General features: G+C 40.9%; 1 protein-coding gene across 2 annotated transcripts in view; it reads right to left on the reverse strand.

Annotated features, from left to right (window-relative positions):
- The window catches only part of LOC135253698 (ephrin type-A receptor 7-like), an 80,287-nt gene that overhangs the window by 39,118 nt on the left and 20,635 nt on the right, over positions 1–20,534 (reverse strand). For both annotated transcript variants that reach the window (XM_064333312.1, XM_064333302.1), the window contains exons 4-5: positions 11,072–11,227; positions 2,481–2,816 (exon numbers count right to left, since the gene is read on the reverse strand). In XM_064333312.1, the coding sequence (XP_064189382.1) occupies positions 2,481–2,816; positions 11,072–11,227 (492 nt within the window). The remainder of the gene's footprint in view (positions 1–2,480; positions 2,817–11,071; positions 11,228–20,534) is intronic.

A 20,534-nucleotide genomic window follows, 5' to 3' on the forward strand; every position in this document is an offset into this window, starting at 1 on the left:
CTTTCCCAGAGTAAAACTAGAGACTGAGTGAGGCTTTTCCTTTCAAAGTGAAGTTTTTCATGTTTCTCATTGTGAAGTTCTTTTCTAAAAGGATTCAACAGGCTCATTCTGTCAGTCACATGGAGGGAATGCAAAGACTAAGCTGCTAACTATGGTCTCTACAGAACTGCGGTAAAAATTCTCCCAAGTCTCTAAATGAGACAGTGGATTACTCTGAATTTTTCCTTATTGAAATTTGCATGTCTTATAGAGATCCAAACCCCAAAACAGATAATAGCCATGCTTTTCTCTGTGAGACTTCAACCATAAGCTAGGATAATCAAATCCTAGCTTATGGTTGAAGCTAGGATTCAAATCTGTATACTGGTGACAATGGTCTGACTTATTTTGCCATAATGTTTGAACTGGACAATGGAAAAGGAATATTCAAGAGAAAATATGGTCCCCTTTATTATCCCTTGGAATTACCTTGTGGGTAGGGCATGGTTACATTTCATTGCACGTTTATATACATGCCTCAGGTTTTTCACATGGAACACTGCCGGAAACGTAGCGTGCATACATCTGTATGTAAAATAACATGGTAAAAAAAAATTCAGACAGATAATAGCCACCATAAAGTTTATTTCAATAGCGGTTCTCCTCCTCCCCCTCTGCTTCTCGCATCTGAGCCAGCAGCCAATCGTTCTCTGCATTTCTGCTAGAATTTTCATGCCTACAGCGGAGGTTGCACTGCCAGCCCCCGCAGCCTATTCCAATTCTGTGTTCTCCACGGTCAATTTTCTGCCTCAAAGATATGTATGCTCTCCCGAATAAATATTAATGGCTGCCCTGGAAGTTAATCCTAAACATTAGCATCTGGAAAGAGACGGGGCCATGTTTACAAGCGCTCTGTGACAGCTAAGGGCTACGGAGGCCTTCCAGGCTACCGGATGTGGAGGCTGCTTTCGCGTGAAAATGTGGCCCTGATTGATATTCTCTTTGTGCGGCTTTTCATCTCACTCTTCCATAGCACTGCGAGCTTCACAAAGGCACATTTACACGTCCAAAAGTGAGCGGAAAAAGAGAAATATATGCAGAACAGGAGTTATTAGTGCTCGTTAAACTGCAGAACTGAGATGGAAATTATGTTACGGGGAACAATAACCATCCGACATCATGGAGGGAACTGAAGCAGTTTTTTTTGCACTTTGTTTCACATCACCCTTGCCAACTGCAGTTAGGAAAATTTGGGATTGAGGGGGAGATTTGCTGGATTGCCATCTGCACTGACTCCAGGTATGCTTCCCTTCTCTTTTCTCTGGATAATCAAAGACCCTGCTGCCATAACATAAGAAAAAGTAGTAGAACCTAAGTCCATTTTACCCTTCTTAAGAGCAAGGTTCTACCTTAAGCCAAGGCTAATGAATTCTGGGCAAGCAGGTAAGTTCCGTTAATGATGTGCTTGTTCTAACGAGCACACACGGGGGTCTTATGACAGGCGCATGGCGAAAACCGTACGATGAGAATTCATGATTCTGTGACCTGTTGAGCGATGAAAGATGGTATGGGGGAGGTGGATGACAGGCTGATTATAAAGGGGTGGAGAAAAAAGAGGTGAAGATAGAGAAAGGGAATGAGTGACTGAAGGATTATGGAGGGATCAGAAGAGGCCACACACTCCTAGTCTACTCACATCTATGTATGTATAAAAAAGGCATGTTTCAGTCTCAAAGGATCATTATCAGGATGACCTGTCGGCATGTTATAACAAAGAGGCCACAAGCCGTACAACTCCCGCTTATGGGAGCTTACTGCATACCCATTCATCATCTCAGATTAGACATTCTGATCCGAGGAAAAATAAATCAATCAGGGTTACGGGAGGGGGGGGAAAAAACTAATTACAGACAGGGCTACTCAAACCAGTGTCTGTGTGGCAACTTAGCCGTGGTCCTGGAGGCTCTCAGTACCTGCAGGGCTATTTAACCCAGAATTTGGAAGGGTTTCAGTGACCGCAGGGCTATTCACTTGTATTGGATGGTGGGTACATACAACACTCGTAGTGCCTGCAGGCTTTTGTTCCAGCATGTTTAACACAAGCCAACTGATAACTGATCACTGCTTTGATCAACTAATCACTAATAATAATCACCAATAACCCCACCCCCCACAGACACACACAGTTCTAAGAGTGTGAGCATCTGAAAGAAATCACCACTGAGACATTCAAGGACACACGTGACGCACAGTATTCCCCTGCTGTACCAAATTGCCTGTGTTTCAGCCTGGGCTGGATTCCATCATTGACCACTGTTTTCAGAACAAAATAAAAATATTCACTGTTATCAAGTTTATAAATCAGTTCAGCATGTTAGTTTTGGTGATCGCTGAGCTTGACAAACTGGCTTTATGAAACATTAATGCACTGTATTAATATGGTAAAGTTATGGACAAATACGGATTGAATCCAGACTCCTGACCACATCCCACAGTCTTACCTGCTTGTGTGATGGCCACCCTGACTGCCGCAAAAAGCCGCTGTGTCCGGCTGAGGTCAGAGACGCCGTTGACTGCCTCCACCTCAAAGGTGTAGTTGGTGTTGGCCAGGAGGTCCAGCACCGTCACACTGGTGTCCAGCAGCCCGGCTTGCTGTGGGGCAAAGCTAACCCCACCGCCGCAGGGCAAGCAGTCCTCCTTGGTGCCGCCGCATTGCCGGCAGACCACCCGGTACGTGACATCGCGCCGGCCGCCCATGTCCGCCGGGGGGCCCCATGCCAGGTAGACCGTGGTCTGGTTGACCGTGTAGACCAGGTTCTGAGGAGCAGAAGGCGGTCCTGTTACAAATAAATGGACAGACAAACAAAGTGTTAGTAAGAATCCTTTCAACGATCTACTCAGTAAAGCAAGGCAGGCAGAAAGTAATCTTCTCTAACACCTGCAAGATTCTTTATTTGTTTTTTGTTTTTTGGAACTTTGATGGACAAGCAATTCTTAGGCCAAGGAAAGGGTTGGTCCACAATTACTTGAGCATTTATATTGTCGTTTAGGCTGAAATCAGCAAACAAAACACCAGAAAATGAAGCAAAGCTAGGAGACGCCGCAGCAGACAACTGTGCTCATAAGAGACTGCTGACGATAATGCCTTTTTTACCTTTAGTACTGAGCGAAAATAAAGCCTTAGTCCTCCAAATCCTTTAAACCTTGTGGAAATCCCCCACTAGTATGGGCTCCCTTGTAACATGTGGCTCAGAAAAGTGAGACGTTCTGTTGAATTTTTTTGGTTGCTTTTTTTTTTTTTTACTTTCCTGTATAGCAGTCCCTGTCCCTTTTCTGTCTGCTACCTAAGACAATGCTGTTTTCACCCAACCTTACCTGCAGCTCAGGGAAGCCACTCATTCTGATCTTCTGCAGCCTGCACACTGATCCTGTAAGCTCTGGGGCGAACTATTCTCTCTGCCTCGCTAACATTGACACCCCCCCCCCTCCTTCTCTGTTTCTCTCTCTATCTCTCCTTGTCAGCCTCTCCAACTTCCTTACATGGATCCACATCCTGTCACCCTCGGCAACAAGGTGTCTCCACGGCGTGCAGGAGCCCCAGCCGTTCCTCTGTCATGACAACGCGTTCCGTGCACCCGTGTCCTTTTTGCATGCGGCGGCAAGGCCCCGCTGTCATTCGGGTGCCTCCACGCATTTGGGGTTTGCCTGCAGTTCTGGCAGCGAGGTGCAAACGCGCAAGCGTACCTCTGTCTGGCAGCAAACCTTCTGGTTACATTCTCACTTACTGCAAATAACTCGTTTGGTTCCAGATCTGAAATATTAAGCTGAAATATTAAGATGATGTTGAACCTCATTGTTAAAATTTGCACTTTTGCACACCGAACCTTCGCTGAATGATTCAATAGCTGCCGCTTGATTACAAATACCTTCAGTCAGAGCCCTGGGAATGTCACCTCATTTCAGCTCTGTATAAAGCAGTGCATTTCAGTGCATGAACTGTTCCAAAACGTACATTAGCAAGACTGCAGGCCAGATCAGGGGATTGTGTTAAAAGAAATGGTTTACACTAATCCATTAGCTGTTATGGGGCTGAAGAGGCTTTGTAATGCATATTTAAAGGAATGCCGTACACTCTATCTTTTCTATGTCTTTTTCTAACCTTGCTTGGGTTTCACATTATGGTAGATATACAGTAGATAATAATAGTAGAAAAGTCTGTTGTAAACGGCTGACGCCACCACGATCAATTTACCAGAAACCTGTGGAAAAGGGTCCACTCGCCAGGGCCATCTAAGCAAGGCACCTACAGTTGGTGAGGTAATGAGATAAAGTAGAAGAAGGCAGCCTGTCTATGAACTTGCTGTTTTGTGCTTCAAAAGTGAGATTTGAGATTTTAAATTAGTAGGGATCGTCAGTGAGGGGGATACTGTCCTGAATTCCAGACATTCATTTTTAACATTTATTTTTAACTTTTAACTGAAAACATACACTGTGATATATTTGCAGAGTGGGATTTTTTGTCTTTGCTAGTGGAATGAAGAATAGTTTATTTATTATCTGACTTGAGCTGTAATTTAGTCACATACCACATGATCTACTCATTTTCAATCCATGGAGGGGGACCATGACATGTGATGTCATATTTAATATCAGCTGCATGTCAGAATGCTTAATCAGTTAAACAGCCGTGGCAAAATAACTTGGGGCTCCATCTTGGACTTGGCGCAATGTGGCGGTAACCCAATAGAACTTCTAATAGAAAGTTTGGAGCACTGAAAATTCACTTCAGATGTTTGCATAAGTCAGGTAGAACATTACAATACAGCCATCAAATGGCCTGGATATTCTTTGTGGCTGGTTGTATGTTGCAAAACATTGCCAAAAGTCATGGATGTCTTAGACATAAATGAGGACACATTACCGGAGTAGAAGGCATTACGGTTCATTAAATGGCTGCATGCCCAATTAATGAACTATAATACACCAGCAGCACCACCAAGGAGGCATCAGCTGGCAGAAGAGAATGGTTTATTTGATTAAATAAAGTCCAAAACTTTGTCCAGTGGATATTTTGGATTTAAATCACCTTAGTGCATTCCAATGTTTTTAAAATATGGTCCTGCTTCACTGTGCGTGACAACTTTTTAACATTTAAATACGATTCGAAAACCAAGATTAATTGAAATTTTATCATTATAACACAGCTTTAAACCCTATTCTTCATTCTTCACATTTTTTTAATTAGTGATCAGATTTCTATAATTTAAGCAATTAAAACCCTGCTGATTTCACCTGTTACTCCATAATTGAACTAAAGCTTAGTAGAGTACTAAAAGTCTAATTAAGAAAATTAACCTTTAAAAAAAATCTGAAACAAAAACAAATTTGCACCAAATTACACAATTAATGCATTATAATGGAGAATTTAATGGACTCGAGGAGGTCTTTTTCAGAGGTAAATCTATCTTTTAGAAGTCGTGCTAAATCCGCTGTTATATTAGCATTTCGCCCAGGGGCAAACGCAGGTGGCTTTAGGGTGCTTTCACGCCTACCTTGTTAGGTGCAGATCAATCAAACTTTTGGCTCGTTTTGACAGGTGTCCACCCGACAGGCACACCAAATAAGCGAACAATGGTTTGATGAAAAATGGGGGTCTCTGTACTCTTCCAAGTGAACCCTGGCACGGTTCGTTGCTGGACGGAACACAGTTCTACAATGGTCCGAACCAAAAATGTTATCCGGACCAATTACAGGAAATGTTTGTAGTGAAGGTGAATACTGCAACCAGGAGGAAAACATACAAAGCAACATTTTATCTGTGAAAAACTGGAGCAACGAGCCACGCTAACGGGTGTAACCTACTTGAAAGAATAGGCGATTATGTGCCTTCTAGAAATATGGGCTGATGATCACATTCAGAGAAAGCAAGAGGAGATTCGACAGAACATGGAACCGGCAAACTGCATTAAAACTTCATTAAATTGACACGTGCATCAGAATTACAATGGTGCCCACCCCTTATTGGCTTTTTGGGCGTATCATTGCTAATAAACAAAAGACGTTTAACAGTATGCAAGTGTATGCAATGTCATGAGTGTCACTGGACTGATTGTCTTTGGAACATTCACTTCATTATTCTGAATGAAGGCAACATCAGAGCTTGCCTTCTTAGCAAAGTCTGGACAGACGCTCATATTGTTGGTGTTCTACCAATATGAGCTGCTTGTGACAATGATAGCAGATTAAAAGCAATAAAATAACGATACAACATACTCGAGAGTCCATCATTTTTCCTGCATGACTGAAAACTTGAACCCCCACCAAATTTACAAATTAGAGTGCTTGAATCGTTGCAATGTGAAACTATCTAGATTAAATAAAAATATACAATGTAATAATTAACCGAACTCCGGTGCAGACTTTTGTAAACAAACTAGGTGAAGAAACAACCTTAAAGGGAATGGAAGATGACACTCTGAGTGGTTTATCACATGCTATGCCAAAGACACACATATGAATTCATTAAGCCACTAAGTCCAGCCCTTTTGAACCTTACGTCTCACTCTGGGCTTGAACTATCTGCCGTGAAACTAGAGTGGGTCTGGCCATGTAAATGCACTTGCATGTTTTGCTTTAGACCATGCGCTAATACCATTAAAATAGAGCCCTTATACTTTTAATCCATCCATCCATCATCTATACCCGCTTATCCTGAGCAGGGTCGCGGGGGGTGCTGGAATCTATCCCAGCGTGCATTGGGCATGAGGCAGGAATACACCCTGGACAGGTCACCAATCTATCGCAGGGCACACACACCATTCACTCACCATTCACTCACACCTATGGGCAATTCAGAGTCTCCAATTAGCCTACCTGTCTTTGGACTGTGGGACGAAACAGGAGTACCCGGATGAAACCCATGTGGACATGAGGAGACATGAGGAGACATGTGTCCACATGTGGTCCATGTGGACACAGAAAGGCCCCAAGCCGAGATTCGAACCCACAACCTTCTTGCTGTGAGGCCGTGCCGCCCGCCACTTTTAATTCAGTGAAAATATATTTCTAATGTTTCCAGTGTCCTGTTTCCTGTGATATCTGGCACTCATCAACAAACCCTCACCACTCTCCCTAATATGGAATTCTACAATGGCATTCCTAATCCAAGCTTTTGTGATATGTCTTCAGCTGTCTGAAGCCAAAGGTTTTGAAAGGTCATATTTTGATAAAAGTGCTGATTGGATCTTATGGAAGCATGCACCTTCCAAAATATAAATATAAATTGATTAATACAAGTGTAACGCAAAGTGCAGTGTCTGACATTCTGGAGTATTAGTTCAAGGGTTCTGCCCCTGGTCGTAGTGTTAAAATCCCCCATCTACCATTGACTCCCAGAAACATTTACACTGAAAAAGTCTGATAAGTGAGGGGGGAAAAAAATCCAGCAACTAACCAGCACAAATTTTCATTACCCTTCGAATTGAATTTTGGCAGTGCTGGAGGGGCACCCACGAAAGAAATTAAATTGCTAATCCAAACAGCATTTCCATTTACACTTTTGGAAGCACAGCACTACAAAGGCAAAGAAAACACTTTGTCAAAACGAAGAAAGCGTTTCAATTTGAATATTGGCATAACTTTTGCAGTCACAAGAAGGAATTGCAATTCATATTACCATTTTAATTGGCATTATTAAAGCGTTTTACTTAGACATAAAAAAGAAACGTTAAATGAATTATTGCATTTTCATTTACATTTTGGCACACCTGACATGCACTTAACGAATTGCCTATGAAATCTGAAATTATGTGTTTTCAATAAAATTTTGGCACAATATATGCACACACGGTAAGCAAATTGAATTGCGAATTAGATTAGTCAATTAACATTAACACTTACTGTTAATTGACAAATTACATTAGTCACTTAACATTAACACTTACAACTTGGCAGGTTTGTGTGTCCATAGAATGCAGCCCTCTATTTATAATGCTGTATTTAAAAATAAACATTGCCAATCAGGTTGAGACTAAGCCTTTAGAACAATTGAATTGGAAGTTCTACTCAAGCAAGAAAAAGGAGAAATTTGCTTTTTTCACTTCTTGTAAGAATTCTGTGCATGTATGAAAGAGCATGGTAAAAATGGCTGTGGTGTGGGGATGGCTGGTTTAAGCAGCCACACCTGCCTGGGTCAAGCTAATTAGACCTGGCCAATTGGATAATTGGTTAATAATTAGATAATTGGCCAGGCTAATTGGACCCAGGAACAGGAGTGGCTGCACCTGTGCGTAGTGAGGTAATCACTGCGCACAGGTTAAATCTGCCATCCCCACCCACACAGGGGAGCCTCTCTGTCATGACAGTGTGTTAACATCTGCTCCTCGGCTATAACATCTTGCCGACCCTTGCAAATAAACGTGGACTGTTTTAACATCTTCTCCCTGTGTCTCTGTGCTGGAGGGCCCCAAGAAAAGCCACTTCGGTGGCCTGTGGCAGGCGTGTTTGCCACAATGGCATTACCCCCCTTAACTATTGTACAGAAATGGAAGATAGGGGTATGTAAACTTAATTCTTAAAATTATCAGAACATTTTGTTGTGGGGTACATTTTATTTTGACTTGCCTTGGTAGAAAATGGCCTAATCCAACCAGAATGAAAGGAACTAAATCTCACTTTCTGAAAACTCTTCCTATGCTTGCTCTGCTCATCATATGCTGAGTTATGCATCAAAATAGCTGAAATTTCACTTGTGAATATTCTAAATCAGGGGTGCAAGGATACCAAGTACAATGAATGAAGGATCACTCACAGATCTAATGCACAGTTGGCAACAAAACAAACTGTAGAAACAGATACATTCTTTGCTCAAAGGGTGCAGGTCAAATCCAGTTGTAAAGTTCATGAAGAGATTGTGTGTGTATGCGGACTTAAAGCGAAGTTGCAGATAGCCCAAAAAAGTACAAAAACTCACAAATCTACTTTACACAAGGGTGAATTTGGAGCCAGTGATACAATCTCTAAACCACTCTCCAATCTCACTCTCCAAAACCCTCCCCAATCCCCTTAATCCCTTCACCATCTCTGCCTTTCACACAACACACAACAGCAACACTCCCCAGGAAAAACTGAGACACAGGAAGCTTGCAGGCCACTGTTGACTGTAATCTGTCAGACAGGAAACACCAAATTGATCTGCTTGATCATGAGTTACTAGTGACGGGGGACTGGAAACCACACTGAGTAACACACAGGAAGAATCATGGTTTTTGAAGTGCCTTCTGGGAAATCACAGATGAAAAATCTGGTTTTAAAGTATGTGAATTTCAAGCATAGGTTATTTACGGGCAATGGAAAGAAAAGACCAATCAGGGGTAGGGCTACTAAGAAAGAATACTGACCACAGTTCATGCTGGTCATTGTGCAACACCTGCAATCAGCATCCCCAACCACATTAGCAAAGAATTAACTAAATTATTGAAACAAATTAGGTAGCCATGCCACTACTCCTAAATAGTTAGGGAGCACAGCTCACAAACACAGTAATATGGTGGTCATTTTTTGCTAAGCCTCATCTACTCTGCTACATTAGTTTACAGTTGAGGCTGTGCCTTATTTCTGTTGAGAAAACCTATTACTTTTTAAAATTCAAAAACAGGTGTTGGTGTCACCGAATGTACAAATAAAGTAAAAGGCTTGTTTTTGCCCGCATCTATTTTTGAAGTTGGACAGGTGCTGATAAAATAACATGGATTGGAAACTTGCCTGTCATTTTAAAAGGAATTCATTTTATTTTGCCACACAAATAATGGCACAGAAATGAAAATGTCTTAAAAAGGAAAGACCAGACAAGATCAGCTGTATCGTCAGCAAACATTTCTTGGACTAACCATCCATCCATTATCTATACCTGCTTGTTCAACTAAGGTGCGTGTGTGTGTGTGTGTGTATGTGAAGTAATAACCACATTACTTTAATTAAAATGATTTTAATTCAAGTAATGTGGTTATTGGAGTTGTCTATGTCTTTCTTTGTACAACTAAACAGCCTACTTAAATATAGCAGAAGAAATTACAGTTCCATGTCATCTTTGTCCTCAAACAATTACTGTATGCCTATCACCATAATAATTTCTGTCTGTTAAATAAAAGAGGGATATGCTTGTGTGGAAGATCTGGTCTCTTGCAAACCTTCTGTAACACGTTAGTGTTGTCTTCCTCTTGGCTCTGTCAGCTGCCATGACAATGAACTAGTTTACACATTGCAAGGCTTTTAAATACTGTATGCTGCACAGCATTACTGCCTCATTTCAGGTGGCCTTATAAAATCCATGCTCACCACAAGAGGTAATTTGCAAACATTTCTGAGAATCAAGAATGTTCTCATTGTGGCACTGAAATGTATGTAGATAACAGTTTATATATACGTGACCCAGACACTGCACTGCACAGCTATTTTCCTGGTAGGGCAGTTGTGTGTACTTTCCGCCCACTGTGGGCGCTTTGTGAATTGTGAATAATTTTTTGGTACTTATGCTGGCTTAATGGGTGCTAGTCCTTGAATACATAAGCATTTGAAACTAAATCCAACAGAATGTGCTTAGTTTTTCATTTCATATGGCCAGAGACTGCCCTATAGTGATCAATTTGATACCTTGCTCTTTTACACTAATGTCCAATCAGATGCCTCCTCTATGAAAATGCTAACCTCAATTAAATGAACCACAATTAAATAGTGCAGTTGCAATTTAATACATACATAAATGGAAACATTGTCTATGAAAATACATCATATACAGTGGAATTATACCATACATGTTTTTAAAGTATAAATAAATGTATTACTGGCAACGTGGATGTAACAGTATCATAGATGAGTAAACTAGACTTGTAAAATATTAATTAAAGGGGAAAACAATGCTTTCCATTTCCCCGAGATCTCCCTTGGAACTTCTCCTTTTGACCCAGCTTGGAAACCCCTGAAACAGGCTATAATTGGAATTAATATCAACACAATAGGTCTGTGTAACTTCATGGTGGCTCAGACTGTTCTTCCCTGCCAATTTCCAGGTTTTGGGTGGGTCAGCGGTACTTACTCGTGCAGGCCATGTACGGGGGGTCAGAGGGGGCCCGGTGGTACCCATCCTCGCAGGCACAAGACCAGGAGCCCTCCCTGTCATTGGAGCTGTGGGCGGGGCAGCGGGAGCACTGCAGGTCCTGGGAAGACGACTTGTAGAACCCCCGGCCACAGGCTGTTGAGAAGAGGGAGGAGAATCACGCAAGGGCCCCACTCAGGGAAAACAGCTGATGCTCTGATAAACCCACGGTCAGCCTTCATTTTTTAACATGAAATAAAAGAGCAAGACATGAGCATTACAGTGGAGGCCACTTGATAAGTGAGTGAGTGAGCGAGCAAATGCATGAGTGAGTGAAAGAGTGAATGAGTGAGTGAGAGAGAGAAAGCATTATAAAGAGTGAAATGAATTAATGCATTATGCAGCAGATGATAGAGTGAGTTATCAGTCAGTCAGTGACTTATTGAGTGAGCGAGGCAGTGCAACTTGAGTGAATGATAGAGTGAGAGAATGGGCGATTGAGAGAAAGTCAGTAAATAAGTGTGACAGTTGGTTGAGAGTTGGTGAGTGAGAGAATGAGTCAGTGCACCTCACACTAAAATCTAGATCTCGTGTTTCTGTGTGTTTCTCTCTTCGTCGATGCCTTTGTCAATGCCAATGCCTTTTTGAGCGTAACTTTATTTCATGCCTGAATTCCAATACCGCAGTAGCTGTTCGCTTTGCTCATTTATTCATTTGAATGTAAAATGTTTCAAAAACAGAACAGAAGCACAGTGATCTTCGGAGAAGTGGCTGCAGGTTAAGGGGCAATAATGAGGCCGAATAAGGTTACTGAAATATAAACAGATCATTTTACTATTCACCTTCAAGGGAAAAAAATCAACATGGATTTACTTGGCAGCTGAAGATCAAAGATCAAAGACCATCCGTTATTAATCCCGCAGTCTTCACTGGACTATCCACATGAAATGTCAAACACACACACACAAAATATAACCCATATGTCAGAATTACCAATTATTTCACGTTGAATAAGAACTTGGCAACTCAACACAAGCAAAGGTGTCTGGTGGCCCAGCACATACACACAAGAAATTTGCACATCTAACACACATTTACACTGGGTTTATTATCATTTCACAGAACTAGGTGTTCCAAAGCTGCCTATTGTACTCTTGATACTGTGCAATTTTTGCCCCTAAGGGCTTATTTGTGTACACATTTAGATCACGCATTTTGCACAGATGTTTTCTCAATGCACCTGACAACAGCAGCTGCTTGTCTGGGAAATGAACCAGCAACCTTCCGGTAAGGAGCCCTACTCCTCCACTATCAGTGATAGCTGAGACAGCGAGACGAGAGCATTCGAAAGAAAACAGACTCAGGCAGTCCCCGCACAGACACAGTTTATCCCACGCCTCAGCTATCGACCTTGTCTGCCGACACATCTCTGCCGCTTTGTGCCTTCCCTGAGTGTTCATCTAACCCCCCGGGGTTAAACAAGGACACGCAGGTCCTCCGATCAAACAGTTTCTGAGCCGGGGGCAAGAGGTTGTGGGGACGGTAAACACCTCAAAGCCCTGCTGCTTTCCCCCCTGAAGGCTCCGCTTTGAGGGCCGTGTGTAAACACCTCAGACCAGCCCACACATTCTCATCCAGGCAGCAAGCCACCACAGCCCATAAGCTTTGCTTCATTTTCATTATCATTTTGCCTCATACATTTCACAGACGTCAAGTAATTATACGTTTTGTTCCGTACCCTGTAGTCATAATATGTGATTGCAAGTATTACTACAAATCACATAAAACCCAGGCTCTCATAAGAAATTCAGAAGTACCTAGGGTGGTTCTACAGGGAAATAAAGCATGGTGTTTAACAAATGGACATTTTGTAAGTAGTCAGTTCCATTCATTACCATTACATAACTTGGTACGTGTGTGCCTTCTTTTCAATTTTACAGAAGATCTCAAAATTTAAAGTTTGAAATAGATAAGCACGTTCAGTCATCCTTGCAACTGCTGATACTGGGTCAGGTAGGTGACACATCCTGCTGAAGTATCCCAAGTTCCAAAATCAAACCAGCCTTGCCAGTGCTGACTGGGGCGCTTGATTGGGCAGCCATCTTGAAAATGAGTCAAAACTTCAAAAATGGCATTAGAATTATATGACTCTTGTATGGTGCAAAGGGATAAATCCCACATGAATACATTAACAAAACAAAGGGGAAAAAAACATTTTCAGGACTAACGAAAAATATGAAATTTAGCCAGTGGATTTTTTCCAGTAGATAAAACATTGATGTACGCACTGTGGCTATACCAGAATAGCATTCCAAATGTGACTATCAGAGGTCATGTTGTGCCTTGTCCCTAATCACAGCCAATTGCAAATATGCCTTATTATTGCCATTATGACTATGACCAGAAACTGAACCCTTTAACCAGTACTGCTGAATAGGAGTCAGACACTGTGCACTATATGAGCCTGTTCATAAAACAGAAAAGTATTATCTTGCAGATTCCGACACGCACAAAAGGCTGCTTGTTTTTGTTCTCCTTTCCGGAACCTTAGCATTCTTGATTGGTGTCCAAGTATGTCAAATGCCTGTTGAAAAATGCAAAACTTTGCAAAAAAGCAGAGTGAGAGAAAAAATGTGAAATTCAGCTGACATTATAATATATAATTTCCAAAAGGTTACTCTTCTCGATAAAGATTATTAATGTCTTTCTCTAACACCACAGGGAACCCATTTTGCTTGGTCAATGTGGGATTCCATTACAGTCAGACTGTTTTACCATGAGCCTTGAAGCTACAGATATACCAGTCATGAGATATAACTGTTCGGTTTCTATGAGTCAGTTTAATGAGATGTCCAGCAATCCCCATTGATCCTCAGATTAGTTAAAGGATGCCATTGCTTTTTGCCATGAAGTGCAAGGATCAGCCAGGATTAAAATATTTTTTTTAAATAATATAAAAAATATCATGCACCTTTCTTGACAAGTATAATTTTATAATCTCTATGGCTTTACATGCTATGGGCTTTAAAAAAAAAAAAAAAAAAAAAAAAAATACATTAAATATTTGTTGATGATTCATGTTTATGTATTTATATAGCACACTATATCAACAATTTACAGAAATACCAGATTAGAAAACAGATTTGCTACAAATTTCCACAAATCTCAGTATATGAAATTTCTTTTTTGTTTTCTTTTTACATTGGGCACTGGACTCCAAGTGTGCCTTGCCTGTCACACGGGACATACGGGTGAAGGTACCGGAGCACTGGCCTGTTAAGAGTGATGAGGGTGGTCTTACAGACAGGCAGCTGTCGGGGCCTCCCATACCTCCGGTGAACGATAGCAGCCCGGGTCAAGCAGCCTGAAGGAAACCATTTATCTTGCAGTATATCTAACACTGTATCCATTTGCTGCCCAGGCAATAAAAGCCTTTCAGGGGCTCTCAAGTGGCTCAGTCAGTCACCATGAGTGTAGGCAGGACCTGATTCACAGGTTTCATCCCTGGACCAGATCCACAAGAATTAAACTCCAGCATATTTGATGTCATCCAACAACAATAATAATAATAATAATAATTATTATTATTATTTCCAAATAAAAGAACAAAACCACATGAAGAACAAATTCCGAATAGCAGAATATAAGGGGATATGAATAATCAGGAAGATCCCCCCCACCACCATTTTTGTTGCATATTCATTGTAATGCTATCCCTTTTTTGTATTTGTTTGTTTTTGGAAAATCAATAAACAGTTGTTAACAAAACAAATAATGAGGAAGGTTAATCATTAATAGTAAACAATAATATAAGGCCGCGTTATGAAGAAAGGAATGATGTGGAAATCAAACAGACCCTACTGCATCAGGGTCCCCAGCTCCACCAGCCATGCACACAATAGGTATGCACCATGCAAGCTCTCTCTCTCTCTCTCCACTGCTTTTCTATTATATGTGGGGGGATTTATTATGGAAAATAGTCTCTGACACATTGGCAAGTGTGGGATGACTACATGTGCTACATTATTTAAAAGTATTAATAATTTTGCATGTTTTAATAATTTCACACTATATTAATACTATGCTTCAGTCTGAATTTCAGCCTTGGGTCTACATGAATTGGGAAATTACAAGGGCATTAGGGTGAAAATCTTAACATGATCCTTGTCATTTGATTCTTTCGCCTTTAAAAAGGAACGGTGATCGTTCCAAACACAGAACTGACAGGAAGCGTGGAATCTGCTGGAATGTGCAGTGTGGCATGTGATTGTTTCACATGTCTGGTTCTTCCAAACGAGCTTATTTAAAAACACCCACACTTAGCCTACACGTGGGTGGAACACCATCTGGAATTGGATACGAAATGTCAGCCAAAGAAAAAGACAGAGCAAAATCAAACCTGCTATGGCAAATGGAAACCCATTTAACAACGATTAGTATTGTTTATTAAGCTTTCTGCCTTTTTCCTCCCAAACTGGAATGCCCAATCATATTCACCAATGTTGCTCATTGGTTCCCGCTCCTAAGAATTCAGGTGAAGGCAAAGGAAGCATGCAAGTGATGTCACGCAGCTGCTTCTTTTCACACCGCAGTTCACAAATTGATCTTGCACAGATATGAGCCTTAGGACATAGGGCCTTGTTTGCACAGTCAAGGTGCAAGTGTCAGGGGTTAGCGGTAGGGTTAGGCGGTGGGGAATCTAGAGGCGTCCAATCCAATTTTGGTAATTTTGTGACTGTAGGGCAGCTGAGGGTCAGTTGTCAAAGAGACTCATTACGGCTAATCAGATTGGCTGCATTCTTTCCCTTTAGTGCCATGATATCAACACTGTAAGTGAACTGGAGTTTTGGCTGATGTAGTTGTTCGGGAGATGCAGAGTCTTCAAATGTGCATTTATGGCACCTCAAAAAAACACCTCCTCAGCAAATAATGTTAAGATAGGGCGTGAACTGGGAGGCTTTTTCATCTTAGCTAGATATAAACCTGAAGTATTGATTTATCATTTGTCATCATTTCCATCATTCATCATTTTTCCATCGTAGTCAACTGGTCCTGTAACAAACCTAGTGTAGCTTAGGCAATTATGCCTTATCAATATCAAGCTCATGCAAAAAGTCGATTATTAAACTGATACAAATCATTTCGCATTTGTAAGAAACCAAAGTACTTTAAAATTAGACAAAGGAGCATCAGCACTGCTAAAGAATGCAATTTGGAAAAATGAAGTGCTTGATATAAATGAATTGCTTGATGAAAACTGAGTTGTAGTGCAATACAAGCCATAGCTATATTTAAAAAATGGTTACACTGTAGATGCACTCTAATGTATGCAACAGCAAAATACACAGGAATTAACAATTACCCAGATGCCTATCAACAGATAAAACAGAGCGGAGGTAACACATTTTGACCATTTTTGGTCTTCTGCAACTGGAGCATAGAGAGGAGCATGGGATTGTTTGAGAAAACTGGCAATGGTCAAAACACGTTTCCTCTACCATGTTTTAAGTGTTTCACTTAGCTTGCTATTATTCGTCTGTTAGACACATTAGAGCATGTCACTGTGTAATCCTGCAAGTTAGTGCACCTATAGACTGATAAAAACAAAGAATTCACAAAGGAAACCAAAGATATCCAGCCACTAAAAAGGAGTATGTTAGAGAAAGCATCATGTTGAAAAAACATTTCCAATTACAGCTGGTTTGATTATGTGCTCATTGAAACTAAGGTTTGTGGCTACAAAGTGAGATTACCAATTTAAAGATATGGTAACAGTAATGTAAACAACAATTATAAGGAATCAAATTGTTTAAATTAATTATTAAGTTAACGTATAAACATTCGGGCATTGCTACGACCAATTATTTGTTGCCCAGTTGGACAGGTGGCCACAGTTGTAAATGTCATCATCAGAATTAAATAGCAGACCATAGAGAACATCCACACACTGGAACTGTTCTTAGATAAAACACCCAGCAGCCCCTGGGCAAAAAAATGTAAGATGTTACTTTCTGCCAATAAGTAGACATTTGTAAAATATGCAGAGGTGGATATTTCTATTGAAAATGGATTTCACTCAATTTAAACTCCCTTGAAGTGATAAAGTGATGAGAAGACAAGACTTATTCATAAAGTGCTCTGCATCCTGTACAATTGGTGTGTGGTGCAATATATTATTTTGGGTTTCTTGAAACCCCTCAATAATAAAGATAAGTAAAGAAAAAATAAAAGTAAAATTTTTAAGAAAAAGGAAAACACATTCTGTGCAGCAGAGACAAATAATCTTCAACAGACTGGAATAAATACATTTTATTAAATTATTAATTTAAAAAATGAATTATTAATAAATAAATAAATTTTAAAATATTTAAATACAGTACAGCTCTAGAGTATATGCACATACTTATTTGAGTCTTACAAGTATGCTGTCAGCATACTGTTGGCTGGCACAATTGGCAAAGTAAAACCTTTCTGTCTTAATGCATTAAACTATGTATTTCAAAGGTCTGTCAACTGAAATAAAAGGCAAGCATACATGACATCAATTACTCTGCATTATCCCATCTGCTTGTTTGAGTCAAGCTCCAATGGGACATTGCATGCACCAGCAAAAAGCACATCCTCTTTAAAATGCCTGCCACCAGTCAGCATAGTGTTGACTCCAGCTTTCCCAAACAAATGAATGTCAAACATGTAAAATGGCTGCCAAATCACCTTAGAAACAGGGGAGATGCAGAAGCCACTGCTGAAAAAAGTGGTCACTTTGCAGAGGATAGTGGGACAAACAATAGTAAGTCCTTCCTGACGTCAAACTTAAGAGGGTGTGAGAGTCTTCCAAGAACTCTAGCCTACTGAGGCAAAGCAGCTATGTAGCCAGAACTTTCACAATGCGGTGGAAATTAATCAAAGGTCTGGTATATTGTTTTGTTTTCTGTTTTTCTGAATATCGCATGACTGTATTAGCTGTTTTTCTTCAACCAAAATCATTCCTCAACACGCTTCTGGGCTTGCAGTCTATTCAGAATTCAATGAACAAACATACAGCAGGGGGTATTAAGCTGGGGCCCTGTTTGCATTCAACTGTGTGTGACCTTGCATTTTAACATATGTCTCCGTGAGCAAGTAGGTGTAGGTGTATTTGTGTGCTGGTGAGTGTGCGTGTGCACACGTGACTGAAGGGAGTGTGCATGTGACCACTGCTACGAGGGACTGCAAGGGCACACGCGCGTGTACATCAACGAGTGTGCGTGTGTTTGTGCGTTTTGTGCAGCTTGGAAAGTGCAATTCAACTGCAAAGAAACTGGCCCCTACACAAACTAAGTGATTGCTCCACATGGGATAAGTCAACCAACAGCACACACCAAACTTGGCCGTCTTCCCCTGACAAAGAGCTGCAATATTCAGCTTTTTCATCCATGTGGTCTTCCTGCTGCTGGAACTAACTACCCATATATATGAATTAAGAAGCAGTGGATGCAAAAAAACAAGTTTATGGCTGTGGTGTATACAGGCTCTGTACCACAGACCATTTTAAACAGCACACCATTTAAGCTTAATGGCCTCACAGACAACGGTTGCATATTATGAACCCAGTATTGGTTTTAAAAAACACAGACAGTAATCAAATCAGACCATCAAATAAAGTGTAAACTCAATTTTTTAAAACATAAAAATGCCACCATGCAAACACATAAAGGGAGATATGATTATTAAAAATTACAGGTCATGCACTTGGCCACTGTGCTGTGCACCACCATACAACGGACTGGATTCAATACAATAAACACTTGCATTTAATTGCGCATAAAAATTAAGGACAAAAGTTCATTGAATTCAGACCACTGGCTGTCCAGCTTGCAAAGAAGATGAGCATTTTCACCATTTTCCCCTTTGCATTTTATAGGCGTGGCACTGTGCCCTGCCTAAATTTGCTTATTCAACTGGGATAATTAGCAGCATTAGGGCTCTGGAACTTTGCCACAATATCTGCTGCACTGGCGAAAAAGCAGCAATTTGCCCACCCCTGTGAGATCAGCAGCGTCCCCCCTTTAATTTTCACCTGGCAAACAGGCCGATGCTCACCACTCAGGCTCGCCCCGTCGACGTGGCAACGCGAGGCCGGCGCAAACCGAGTGGACATGATTGATGTTGCCGACCTGGCGCGGCCATCGCCTCGGCCTCTCCCGCCCACATTTTACATTTGCATTAATTCTCTGGGCAGATGCGCTTCTCGAAAGCCACTTAAAAGGACACTGTGACAACAAACGGCCAGTGCAAATAACAAGACAAAAGAACCTCTCCGCACACAACTCCACGAACCACATCTCAATTCCCCCAGGCGTCTCATTCTGGTTCAAATTAGCATGCTTCACTGAGTTAGTGCAAGATAGCTCGCACCTAGAGTTAGCAGCGTCCCCGCCTGATTAAAAGTCTGAGGGGGCAATCCACTAAATGAATTCAATGCCTGCGTGCCTGTTAACCTTCACAAGTACCAGAAAAAAAGAGAAAGAAATCCATACAAAGCACACATAACTGCTCTTCACAACCAGGGAAATGGTGACATGGTGCTGTATAGGTCACGCACAGTCAGTACCAAAAATAACACGTTTTTATGCAAATGGGTTTCAATATAGGGCATGTCCTCTTCACAAACATGGTCATAGATTATCACACAATCGTGGATTTTTTAGACAGCCTGAAACCTAGCAGTAAAATGTGCCTGCCTATTTAATACCCACACAGTAAGCTTTTCAATAGCCATGTCAGCTGTCATATTTGCAGGACTGAGACACCACTACCATGTCAGGCATGCAATAGAGCAGATCTTTCATAGCTTTTTTTGTCATTGCAGGCATACTAGAACTCTTTGGCGGCAAAGATAACGTTGAACCCAATGGAATTGCGCAATAATTTAAATACATAATTTCATTGTATGGACACAAATACTTGCAATAACCAATATCTCCAAAAACAATGTAACTTTCATAAAAATAATTTGTTTAAACTGGTCCAATTCTACTTATTGATAAAGTACGTTGTTTCAATAAATATTTTTTGTCGCCCGGTTGTTCCTTTTTTGTCATCATTATTCCTGCACCAAATTAAAATTATAATTTTTCGATTTTTAAAAACATTTATTGGGTCAGTGCTTGCTCAACTTGCTCAAAAATGGGTGTGAGCAAAACCTGCCTTTTAATCAGATATAGCATGACACACCAAGATTAGCAAAGACTACCAAAAAAAGTTCTCAGACAACTGAGAATGAAATGCATATGTGAACTAATACACTTGAGAAAATGACACTTGGCGTGAGGTGACTATTATTTTACTTGTGAACTATGCGCTCTACTATTTGGGCAGATAGCTTTTGCAGCTGTTGTGCAATAAGTAGCGCAAACGGCAATGCCCCGTACCCCTGAGTAATGGAAATACTTTTGTTTCAGTACTAGGGGGCAAAAAGGCA

Source organism: Anguilla rostrata, chromosome 1 (genome assembly GCF_018555375.3).
Source record: "Anguilla rostrata isolate EN2019 chromosome 1, ASM1855537v3, whole genome shotgun sequence".
Taxonomy (NCBI): Eukaryota; Metazoa; Chordata; class Actinopteri; order Anguilliformes; family Anguillidae; genus Anguilla; species Anguilla rostrata.